The sequence below is a fragment of the Salvelinus namaycush genome, unplaced genomic scaffold (genome assembly GCF_016432855.1).
Source record: "Salvelinus namaycush isolate Seneca unplaced genomic scaffold, SaNama_1.0 Scaffold2071, whole genome shotgun sequence".
In the NCBI taxonomy this organism is placed as follows: domain Eukaryota; kingdom Metazoa; phylum Chordata; class Actinopteri; order Salmoniformes; family Salmonidae; genus Salvelinus; species Salvelinus namaycush.
Window position 1 is genome coordinate 1,742 of NW_024058866.1, and position 13,113 is coordinate 14,854.

At 48.7% G+C, this 13,113-nt stretch overlaps 1 protein-coding gene across 1 annotated transcript in view; it reads right to left on the bottom strand.

The window, feature by feature from the left end:
• Nucleotides 1–1,378: 1,378 nt before the first annotated feature.
• Nucleotides 1,379–13,113, bottom strand: part of LOC120038063 (probable global transcription activator SNF2L2) — a gene marked incomplete at its 3' end in the record, with an annotated part of 28,943 nt that continues 17,208 nt past the window's right edge. The window contains exons 5-12 of the mRNA XM_038984006.1: nucleotides 10,661–10,762; nucleotides 9,928–10,174; nucleotides 7,404–7,530; nucleotides 7,069–7,242; nucleotides 2,141–2,314; nucleotides 1,755–1,934; nucleotides 1,585–1,635; nucleotides 1,379–1,432 (exon numbers count right to left, since the gene is read on the bottom strand). Of these exons, the coding sequence (XP_038839934.1) occupies nucleotides 1,379–1,432; nucleotides 1,585–1,635; nucleotides 1,755–1,934; nucleotides 2,141–2,314; nucleotides 7,069–7,242; nucleotides 7,404–7,530; nucleotides 9,928–10,174; nucleotides 10,661–10,762 (1,109 nt within the window). The remainder of the gene's footprint in view (nucleotides 1,433–1,584; nucleotides 1,636–1,754; nucleotides 1,935–2,140; nucleotides 2,315–7,068; nucleotides 7,243–7,403; nucleotides 7,531–9,927; nucleotides 10,175–10,660; nucleotides 10,763–13,113) is intronic.

Sequence of the window (13,113 nt, forward strand, 5' to 3'; positions counted from 1 at the left end):
CAGGCTGGAGGGACAACACACTATTACTACAGACATCATCCACAGACTGGAGGGACAACACACTATTACTACAGACATCATCCACGGGCTGGAGGGACAACACACTATTACTACAGACATCATCCACGGACTGTAGGGACAACACACTATTACTACAGACATCATCCACGGGCTGGAAGGAGAACACACTATTACTACAGACATCATCCACGGACTGGAGGGACAACACACTATTACTACAGACATCATCCATGGGCTGTAGGGACAACACACTATTACTACAGACATCATCCACAGGCTGGAGGGCCAACACACTATTACTACAGACATCATCCACGGGCTGGAGGGACAACACACTATTACTACAGACATCATCCACGGGCTGGAGGGACAACACACTATTACTACAGACATCATCCACGGACTGTAGGGACAACACACTATTACTACAGACATCATCCACGGGCTGGAGGGACAACACACTATTACTACAGACATCATCCATGGGCTGGAGGGACAACACACTATTACTACAGACATCATCCACGGGCTGGAGGGACAACACACTATTACTACAGACATCATCCATGGGCTGGAGCGACAACACACTATTACTACAGACATCATCCACGGGCTGTAGGGACAACACACTATTACTACAGACATCATCCACGGGCTGGAGGGACAACACACTATTACTACAGACATCATCCATGGGCTGGAGGGACAACACACTATTACTACAGACATCATCCACGGGCTGGAGGGACAACACACTATTACTACAGACATCATCCACGGGCTGGAGGGACAACACACTATTACTACAGACATCATCCACGGGCTGGAGGGACAACACACTATTACTACAGACATCATCCATGGGCTGTAGGGACAACACACTATTACTACAGACATCATCCACAGGCTGGAGGGACAACACACTATTACTACAGACATCATCCACAGGCTGGAGGGACAACACACTATTACTACAGACATCATCCACAGGCTGGAGGGACAACACACTATTACTACAGACATCATCCATGGGCTGGAGGGACAACACACTATTACTACAGACATCATCCATGGGCTGGAGGGACAACACACTATTACTACAGACATCATCCACGGGCTGGAGGGACAACACACTATTACTACAGACATCATCCATGGGCTGGAGGGACAACACACTATTACTACAGACATCATCCATGGGCTGGAGGGACAACACACTATTACTACAGACATCATCCATGGGCTGGAGGGACAACACACTATTACTACAGACATCATCCACAGGCTGGAGGGACAACACACTATTACTACAGACATCATCCACAGGCTGGAGGGACAACACACTATTACTACAGACATCATCCATGGGCTGGAGGGACAACACACTATTACTACAGACATCATCCACGGGCTGGAGGGACAACACACTATTACTACAGACATCATCCACGGACTGGAGGGACAACACACCTATTTAGCCACTACAGAAGTCAATCAAACTGGTACAAAGAGATGTTTAAGGACCATGAACATACAGGATACAGAGTTGTGTTATAATCTTACCTCCCCGTCAGGCCCGATGCCACTCATCCCTTCCCCGCTCTCATCAATATTCTATGGGTCAGAGAGGACAGGTACATTAACAGGAAGCTCTCACAGATCTATAATGATGTTGCTAACATGGTATCATTGGGTTTGAACTGTGACCAGTGGTAAACTACTATAACTCTCACCTTCTTCTTCTTCTGCTTCTTCTTCTTCTTCTTCTTCATGTTGGCGGCCTGTGCAGCCTTGTGTTCGTAGACGAGGTCAGTGAGGTTAGCTACGTACTCGTCAGTCTGCTGCAGCAGATACGCCAGACGCTTGTCCTTCTTCTGGTCGATCAGCTTCCTGTAGCCCTCCTCATCCTCCGCCTGCACAGACAGGGGGTCTAAAGGTTAGAGGTCAACAGGGGAAACAAAAGGGACCCTAAAAGCTTCCTGTAGCCCTCCTCATCCTCTACTTCTCATCCTCCCCCCCTCATCCTCTCCTCCTCCTCCTCTCCTCCTCCTCCTCTACTTCTCATCCTCTCCTCCTCCTCCTCTCCTCCTCCTCCCCATGATCCTCTCCTCTAACTCACCATAAGTCTACTCATCCTCTCCTTCTCGATCCTCTCTGTCTCTTTCTTCTGTTCTCTCTCTGTGTTCGTGTGCCAGGTGGTGATGGCCTTGTTCTGCTTCTGCATCTTGGCAGTGATAGAGCGGTGGTAGTCCTTGAAGTCCTTGGCATGCTGCAGGATGCTGTTCAGATACTCCTGAGAACAAGACAAAGGAAGAACATGTTACCATGTGAAACAGAGGGGAAACATTATTAGGGCTGTGAAACAGAGGGGAAACACATTATTAGGGCTGTGAAACAGAGGGGAAACACATTATTAGGGCTGTGAAACAGAGGGGAAACATTATTAGGGCTGTGAAACAGAGGGGAAACATTATTAGGGCTGTGAAACAGAGGGGAAACATTATTAGGGCTGTGAAACAGAGGGGAAACATTATTAGGGCTGTGAAACAGAGGGGAAACATTATTAGGGCTGTGAAACAGAGGGGAAACATTATTAGGGCTGTGAAACAGAGGGGAAACACATTATTAGGGCTGTGAAACAGAGGGGAAACACATTATTAGGGCTGTGAAACAGAGGGGAAACACATCATTAGGGCTGTGAAACAGAGGGGAAACACATTATTAGGGCTGTGAAACAGAGGGGAAACACATTATTAGGGCTGTGAAACAGAGGGGAAACACATTATTAGGGCTGTGAAACAGAGGGGAAACACATTATTAGGGCTGTGAAACAGAGGGGAAACACATTATTAGGGCTGTGAAACAGAGGGGAAACACATTATTAGGGCTGTGAAACAGAGGGGAAACACATTATTAGGGCTGTGAAACAGAGGGGAAACACATTATTAGGGCTGTGAAACAGAGGGGAAACACATTATTAGGGCTGTGAAACAGAGGGGAAACACATTATTAGGGCTGTGAAACAGAGGGGAAACACATTATTAGGGCTGTGAAACAGAGGGGAAACACATTATTAGGGCTGTGAAACAGAGGGGAAACACATTATTAGGGCTGTGAAACAGAGGGGAAACACATTATTAGGGCTGTGAAACAGAGGGGAAACACATTATTAGGGCTGTGAAACAGAGGGGAAACACATTATTAGGGCTGTGAAACAGAGGGGAAACACATTATTAGGGCTGTGAAACAGAGGGGAAACACATTATTAGGGCTGTGAAACAGAGGGGAAACATTATTAGGGCTGTGAAACAGAGGGGAAACACATTATTAGGGCTGTGAAACAGAGGGGAAACATCATTAGGGCTGTGAAACAGAGGGGAAACACATTATTAGGGCTGTGAAACAGAGGGGAAACACATCATTAGGGCTGTGAAACAGAGGGGAAACACATCATTAGGGCTGTGAAACAGAGGGGAAACATCATTATTAGGGCTGTGAAACAGAGGGGAAACACATTATTAGGGATGTGAAACAGAGGGGAAACATCATTAGAGCTGTGAAACAGAGGGGAAACACATTATTAGGGCTGTGAAACAGAGGGGAAACACATCATTAGGGCTGTGAAACAGAGGGGAAACACATTATTAGGGCTGTGAAACAGAGGGGAAACATCATTATTAGGGCTGTGAAACAGAGGGGAAACACATCATTAGGGCTGTGAAACAGAGGGGAAACACATTATTAGGGCTGTGAAACAGAGGGGAAACACATTATTAGGGCTGTGAAACAGAGGGGAAACACATCATTAGGGCTGTGAAACAGAGGGGAAACACATCATTAGGGCTGTGAAACAGAGGGGAAACATCATTAGGGCTGTGAAACAGAGGGGAAACACATTATTAGGGCTGTGAAACAGAGGGGAAACACATCATTAGGGCTGTGAAACAGAGGGGAAACACATCATTAGGGCTGTGAAACAGAGGGGAAACACATCATTATTAGGGCTGTGAAACAGAGGGGAAACACATTATTAGGGCTGTGAAACAGAGGGGAAACACATTATTAGGGCTGTGAAACAGAGGGGAAACACATCATTATTAGGGCTGTGAAACAGAGGGGAAACATCATTAGGGCTGTGAAACAGAGGGGAAACACATCATTATTAGGGCTGTGAAACAGAGGGGAAACATCATTATTAGGGCTGTGAAACAGAGGGGAAACACATCATTATTAGGGCTGTGAAACAGAGGGGAAACATCATTATTAGGGCTGTGAAACAGAGGGGAAACACATCATTATTAGGGCTGTGAAACAGAGGGGAAACATCATTATTAGGGCTGTGAAACAGAGGGGAAACACATTATTAGGGCTGTGAAACAGAGGGGAAACACATTATTAGGGCTGTGAAACAGAGGGGAAACATCATTATTAGGGCTGTGAAACAGAGGGGAAACACATTAGGGCTGTGAAACAGAGGGGAAACACATCATTAGAGCTGTGATGGTAATTTCTTAACTGTGACATTGGCGGTTTTGGATGAAAATAAAATAACCATCAAAACCATAAATAAAATGTTTTAGCGACTTTATTTAATGTAGATATACGTTACCCATAGGAGGAGTGTTAACTATTGATATTATTCTGCTAACTTAGTCTGTCTATTAAAATGGATACATGTCCCTCTTTTCCAACTATCTGCGCCACAATCACAAAATCCGCTATATGCACTGGGTGAAGATCAATTCAGTTCATTCAACGGGGGTGGGATGAAAAGTGGGGACTGGGGGTACCTATATATATTATAGCTTATAGGGTGGGGGTAGATGGGTAGCCTCTGCCCTTCACCGCTGGTCTTCTTCATTGTTCAATAGATCGGAGGAGTTAGGTGAAAAAGATGGCTCTCAGAGCAACAAAATACATAGCATCGCCAAACAAACTATACGAGTTACCAGGCAGAAAGTATTTATCTGAAACAGCGGTCCCTACCTTGTTCAACAAGGTGAAGGTTCAGACAGAGCTAAAGGAAGTGGATTTTGTTACACTGACCACAGAGATGTGGTCAAGTGTAAATCTGACTCCTTACGTGAGCCTCACAGGGCACTATCTCATGAAAGACGACACTAAAACCCTGAAACAACCTACATGTCGGAATCCCAGCCGACAACCGAAGACCTGCGTTTGGGATTGACTGGGACCTTGATGAAAATAAACTGCTGTTTAGAAACAACCTACATACATCAGGATACAGCCTATGGCTGACTTCACTGATGTTCTCTCTGGTGAGAGTTACGTCACCGTCTCGTCAAGCCTATGGCTGACTTCACTGATGTTCTCTGGTGAGAGTTACGTCACCGTCTCGTCAAGCCTATGGCTGACTTCACTGATGTTCTCTGGTGAGAGTTACGTCACCGTCTCGTCAGTGAAGCCTATGGCTGACTTCACTGATGTTCTCTGGTGAGAGTTACGTCACCGTCTCGTCAGTGAAGCCTATGGCTGACTTCACTGATGTTCTCTGGTGAGAGTTACGTCACCGTCTCGTCAGTGAAGCCTATGGCTGACTTCACTGATGTTCTCTCTGGTGAGAGTTACGTCACCGTCTCGTCAGTGAAGCCTATGGCTGACTTCACTGATGTTCTCTGGTGAGAGTTACGTCACCGTCTCGTCAAGCCTATGGCTGACTTCACTGATGTTCTCTGGTGAGAGTTACGTCACCGTCTCGTCAGTGAAGCCTATGGCTGACTTCACTGATGTTCTCTGGTGAGAGTTACGTCACCGTCTCGTCAAGCCTATGGCTGACTTCACTGATGTTCTCTGGTGAGAGTTACGTCACCGTCTCGTCAAGCCTATGGCTGACTTCACTGATGTTCTCTGGTGAGAGTTACGTCACCGTCTCGTCAGTGAAGCCTATGCCGCTGTACTTCTTGTTTTGCCGACTGGAATATGGTCCGAGATTCAGCCTATGGCATTGAGGAGTGTGTGTGTGTGTGTGTGTGTGTTGTGTGTGTGTGTTGGGTGTGTGTGTGTGTTTTGGGTGTGTGTGTGTGTGTGTGTGTGTGTTGGGTGTGTGTGTGTGTGTGTGTGTTGGGTGTGTGTGTGTGTGTGTGTGTGTGTGTTGGGTGTGTGTGTGTTGGGTGTGTGTGTGTTGGGTGTGTGTGTGTGTGTGTGTGTGTGTGTGTGTGTGTGTGTGTGTGTGTGTGTGTGTGTGTGTGTGTGTGTGTGTGTGTGTGTGTGTGTGTTGGGTGTGTGTGTGTGTGTGTGTTGGGTGTGTGTGTGTGCGTGTGTGTGTGTGTTGGGTGTGTGTGTGTGCGTGCGTGTGTGTGTGTGTTGGGTGTGTGTGTGTGTGTGTGTGTGTGTGTGTATTCACAGTGTGCATTGTGCCGTGAGGTGTGTTATCTGTTGTATTAATCAGATTTTACTGCCATCTTTGGTTATCTGATGTGAAAGAGAGTTGTAGTACTGTGTGCTTCCCAGAGTCTGTCCTGGACTTGGGGACTGTGAAGAGACCTCTGGTGGCATGTCTTGTGTGTCTGAGTGTGTGTTAGCTGTTGAACAGAGTCTGTTCTGGACTTGGGGACTGTGAAGAGACCTCTGGTGGCATGTCTTGTGTGTCTGAGTGTGTGTTCAGCAGAACATGGAACAGGTAATTGTCCAGAGAGTTCACTCACCTGCTGTTTCTGTCTGAGTGTGTGTTAGCTGTTCAGCAGAACATGGAACAGGTAATTGTCCAGAGAGTTCACTCACCTGCTGTTTCTGTCTGAGTGTGTGTTAGAGTTCACTCACCTGGTGTTTCTGTCTGAGTGTGTGTTAGCTGTTCAGCAGAACATGGAACAGGTAATTGTCCAGAGAGTTCACTCACCTGGTGTTTCTGTCTGAGTGTGTGTTAGCTGTTCAGCAGAACATGGAACAGGTAATTGTCCAGAGAGTTCACTCACCTGCTGTTTCTGTCTGAGTGTGTGTTAGAGTTCACTCACCTGGTGTTTCTGTCTGAGTGTGTGTTAGCTGTTCAGCAGAACATGGAACAGGTAATTGTCCAGAGAGTTCACTCACCTGGTGTTTCTGTCTGCGTTTCCTCTCCTGTTCCATCTTCTGCTGTTTCTCCAGTTTCTCTGTCATGCGAGCCTCCCTCAGCGTCTGGCGCTTGCTCCTCTTGTAAGCCTTGGAGTTCAGGGCTGTCTCCAGGGTGGTGTCTCTACGCATACACTGGACCACATCCTGACGCAGCTATAGGAGGAGAGGAGGAATGTGTATGACATTAGGAAAATGCTAACCAGCTACAATAACTATCTAATACATGACAATGATGGGCTGGGTTCTTTCATTTGGGTGATGACAGTGTTGCTAGTCTGGGTCTAGATGTTAGTGTTGCTGAGGTGACGTCATACCTGTCGCTGGAAGTTGAGAAGTCTCAGAGCCTTGAGTTCCACCGTGGCTTTACTCCTCAGGTCCGGAGGCAGAGCTCCAGGTAGACTCTCCAGCTCCCGGATCCGGTGGGCGATACGGGCCTGCAGCCTGGGGAGGAGAGAATGATGAGCTAGTGCCCATGGGGAATGTGGTAGGATGATGATGAGGTAGTGCCCATGGGGAATGTGGTAGGATAATGATGAGGTAGTGCCCATGGGGAATGTGGTAGGATGATGACGAGGTAGTGCCCATGGGGAATGTGGTAGGATGATGATGAGGTAGTGCCCATGGGGAATGTGGTAGGATAATGATGAGGTAGTGCCCATGGGGAATGTGGTAGGATGATGACGAGGTAGTGCCCATGGGGAATGTGGTAGGATGATGATGAGGTAGTGCCCATGGGGAATGTGGTAGGATGATGATGAGGTAGTGCCCATGGGGAATGTGGTAGGATGATGATGAGGTAGTGCCCATGGGGAATGTGGTAGGATGATGATGAGGTAGTGCCCGTGGGGAATGTGGTAGGATGATGATGAGGTAGTGCCCGTGGGGAATGTGGTAGGATAATGATGAGGTAGTGCCCATGGGGAGAGTGGTAGGATGATGATGAGCTAGTGCCCATGGGGAATGTGGTAGGATGAGGTAGTGCCCATGAGGAGAGTGGTAGGATGATGATGAGGTAGTGCCCATGGGGAGAGTGGTAGGATGATGATGAGGTAGTGCCCATGGGGAATGTGGTAGGATGATGATGAGGTAGTGCCCATGGGGAATGTGGTAGGATGATGATGAGGTAGTGCCCATGGGGAGAGTGGTAGGATGATGGAGGTAGTGCCCATGGGGAATGTGGTAGGATGAGGTAGTGCCCATGGGGAGAGTGGTAGGATGAGCTAGTGCCCATGGGGAGAGTGGTAGGATGATGATGAGGTAGTGCCCATGGGGAATGTGGTAGGATGATGATGAGCTAGTGCCCATGGGGAGAGTGGTAGGATGATGATGAGGTAGTGCCCATGAGGAATGTGGTAGGATGATGAGGTAGTGCCCATGAGGAATGTGGTAGGATGATGATGAGGTAGTGCCCATGAGGAATGTGGTAGGATGATGATGAGGTAGTGCCCATGGGGAGAGTGGTAGGATAATGATGAGGTAGTGCCCATGGGGAGAGTGGTAGGATGATGATGAGGTAGTGCCCATGGGGAGAGTGGTAGGATAATGATGAGGTAGTGCCCATTGGGAATGTGGTAGGATGATGATGAGGTAGTGCCCATGGGGAGAGTGGTAGGATAATGATGAGGTAGTGCCCATGGGGAGAGTGGTAGGATAATGATGAGGTAGTGCCCATGGGGAGAGTGGTAGGATAATGATGAGGTAGTGCCCATGGGGAGAGTGGTAGGATAATGATGAGGTAGTGCCCATGGGGAATGTGGTAGGATGATGATGAGGTAGTGCCCATGAGGAATGTGGTAGGATGATGATGAGGTAGTGCCCATGAGGAATGTGGTAGGATGATGATGAGGTAGTGCCCATGGGGAGAGTGGTAGGATAATGATGAGGTAGTGCCCATGGGGAGAGTGGTAGGATGATGATGAGGTAGTGCCCATGGGGAGAGTGGTAGGATAATGATGAGGTAGTGCCCATTGGGAATGTGGTAGGATGATGATGAGGTAGTGCCCATGGGGAGAGTGGTAGGATAATGATGAGGTAGTGCCCATGGGGAGAGTGGTAGGATAATGATGAGGTAGTGCCCATGGGGAGAGTGGTAGGATAATGATGAGGTAGTGCCCATGGGGAGAGTGGTAGGATAATGATGAGGTAGTGCCCATGGGGAATGTGGTAGGATGATGATGAGGTAGTGCCCATGAGGAATGTGGTAGGATGATGATGAGGTAGTGCCCATGGGGAGAGTGGTAGGATAATGATGAGGTAGTGCCCATGGGGAATGTGGTAGGATGATGATGAGGGGTTAGGGTTATGCGTTTGGTGTGGGGGGACAAAATACATTTATGCACGATGGCGCACACACGCAGCCGGTTTGAGTTTTGTGTAACCCGTACGACGCTGGGCCAATTGTGCGCCGCCCTATGGGTATTCAGTCACGGCCGGTTGTGATACAGCCTGGAATCGAACCAGGGTCTGTAGTGACGCCTTTAGCACTAAGATGCAGTGCCTTAGACCGCAGCGCCACTCTGGCGAATATATGTTTTAGTCAAAAATAACAAACCAAGTGTTTTCAGCATGCGCACTCTGATGACGTCACTCGTGTTGTTGGTCTCCTGCAGTATCTCTGTGGGGTCCAGGCCCTGTGGTTTCTAAACAGGTCACGATTAGAGGTCAGGGGTTACCTGTACTCTCTCTCCTGCAGTATCTCTGTGGGGTCCAGGCCCTGTGGTTTCTAAACAGGTCACGATTAGAGGTCAGGGGTTACCTGTACTCTCTCTCCTGCAGTATCTCTGTGGGGTCCAGGCCCTGTGGTTTCTAAACAGGTCACGATTAGAGGTCAGGGGTTACCTGTACTCTCTCTCCTGCAGTATCTCTGTGGGGTCCAGGCCCTGTGGTTTCTGGATCGGCGTGACGCGGTTCTGTTTCTGTTGCAGTGTGATGACGGGCGACGGCTGCTGTCCCTGGGGCTGATGGGTAATAGAGGGGCCGGACATGGGTCCAGGGGGAGGGACCTGGGGTGGGGCAGGTGAGGGTCTACCACTGGGTGGCGGAGCTAGAAGCTTCTGGGGGTTGCTGGGAGTATCACCACCTTGACCTGAAACAGGAAGAGCACAAACATCTGTGATCAATCACATTACATAAATCAATCAATTAGACTATCCAAATTAAACTGAGCCAGACTAACCTTCAAACCAGGGTTTGGGTTAGGATTAACTGAGTCAGACTAACCTTCAGGCCAGGGTTTGGGTTAGGATTAACTGAGCCAGACTAACCTTCAGGCCAGGGTCTGGGTTAAGATTAACTGAGTCAGACTAACCTTCAGACCAGGGTCTGGGTTAAGATTAACTGAGTCAGACTAACCTTCAGGCCAGGGTCTGGGTTAAGATTAACTGAGTCAGACTAACCTTCAGACCAGGGTCTGGGTTAAGATTAACTGAGTCAGACTAACCTTCAGGCCAGGGTCTGGGTTAAGATTAACTGAGTCAGACTAACCTTCAGGCCAGAGTCTGGGTTAAGATTAACTGAGTCAGACTAACCTTCAGGCCAGGGTTTGGGTTAAGATTAACTGAGTCAGACTAACCTTCAGGCCAGGGTTTGGGTCCGTGTGTCTGATTTTGTCCTGGCATAGTGATGGTGGGCCCAGGGCCTGACTGAGGTCCAGACATAGAGGACATGGGCATACCTGACAACACAACAGTTAAATAATTAGCATACCTGACAACACAACAGTTAAATAATTAGCATACCTGACAACACAACAGTTAAATAATGAGCATACCTGACAACACAACAGTTAAATAATGAGCATACCTGACAACACAACAGTTAAATAATGAGCATACCTGACAACACAACAGTTAAATAATGAGCATACCTGACAACACAACAGTTAAATAATGAGCATACCTGACAACACAACAGTTAAATAATGGCATACCTGACAACACAACAGTTAAATAATGAGCATAACTTGCAACTCAGAGTTTGACAATGTCATTATGTCAACACCACTTGTTAAAACAGTTAGATGATGGATGACAAGTAAATAGATTCCAAGGCCCAATACAAAATCGACCAGTCCCCTAGATCATCGACCAGTCCCCTGGATCATCGACCAGTCCCCTGGATCATCGACCAGTCCCCTAGATCATCGACCAGTCCCCTAGATCATCGACCAGTCCCCTGGATCATCGACCAGTCCCCTGGATCATCGACCAGTCCCCTGGATCATCGACCAGTCCCCTGGATCATCGACCAGTCCCCTGGATCATCGACCAGTCCCCTGGATCATCGACCAGTCCCCTGGATCATCGACCAGTCCCCTGGATCATCGACCAGTCCCCTAGATCATCGACCAGTCCCCTAGATCATCGACCAGTCCCCTGGATCATCGTCCAGTCCCCTGGATCATCGACCAGTCCCCTGGATCATCGACCAGTCCCCTGGATCATCGACCAGTCCCCTGGATCATCGACCAGTCCCCTAGATCATCGACCAGTCCCCTGGATCATCGACCAGTCCCCTGGATCATCGACCAGTCCCCTGGATCATCGACCAGTCCCCTAGATCATCGACCAGTCCCCTAGATCATCGTCCAGTCCCCTGGATCATCGACCAGTCCCCTGGATCATCGTCCAGTCCCCTGGATCATCGACCAGTCCCCTGGATCATCGACCAGTCCCCTGGATCATCGACCAGTCCCCTGGATCATCGACCAGTCCCCTGGATCATCGACCAGTCCCCTGGATCATCGACCAGTCCCCTGGATCATCGTCCAGTCCCCTGGATCATCGACCAGTCCCCTGGATCATCGTCCAGTCCCCTGGATCATCGACCAGTCCCCTGGATCATCGACCAGTCCCCTAGATCATCGACCAGTCCCCTGGATCATCGACCAGTCCCCTGGATCATCGACCAGTCCCCTGGATCATCGACCAGTCCCCTGGATCATCGACCAGTCCCCTAGATCATCGACCAGTCCCCTGGATCATCGACCAGTCCCCTAGATCATCGACCAGTCCCCTGGATCATCGACCAGTCCCCTGGATCATCGACCAGTCCCCTGGATCATCGACCAGTCCCCTGGATCATCGACCAGTCCCCTGGATCATCGACCAGTCCCCTGGATCATCGACCAGTCCCCTGGATCATCGTCCAGTCCCCTGGATCATCGACCAGTCCCCTGGATCATCGACCAGTCCCCTGGATCATCGACCAGTCCCCTGGATCATCGACCAGTCCCCTAGATCATCGACCAGTCCCCTAGATCCTACACCCTATGCACTTGGATCCTCATAGCTACCCCAAACAATGTTTTCCACTAGCGCAACAGCAGATTACGGACTAATATTCAGCCGGCAACTTTTTCCACTTAAAATAACTAGGCTACTTTTCAGGCACCTGTCAATCACAAAGCGAGCGATGACAGGGAAACTGCTGGTTTGACAGTCTTCTGTTGTCCCGCCTCCCAGGAAACTGTGGGCGGTTAATTTCTTTACACAGCGGAAAGGGAGAGCATGATGCTCCTTCACTGTCTCTGTGAGTGAGTTTCAGGGCTCGACAGTGTGACCATTTTACTCACATATGTGCCTAAAAACAGATCTGTGTGAACTGAAAAGTTAATTATGAGTACGTGTGAGTTGTGATTTACAGCAACAACAAAAAATCCTGCAGGAGCTATTTTCTAAGTATTTTATTTCATAGCTGGTAGCTAATCACACAAATACACTACATTACCAAGAGTATGTGGACACATGCTCGTCGAACATCTCATTCCACTGATGATTAGGCCTGGCTCGCAGTCGGCATCCAATTCATTCCAAAGGTGTTCGATGGGGTTGAGGTCAGAGCTCTGTGCAGGCCAGTCAAGTTCTTCCACACCAATCTCGACAAACCATTTCTGTATGGACATCGCTTTGGGCACAGGGGCATTGTCATGCTGAAACAGGAAAGGGCCTTCCCCAAACTGTTGCCACAAAGTTGGAAGCACAGAATCATCTAGAATGTCATTGTATGCTGTAGTGTTAAGATTTC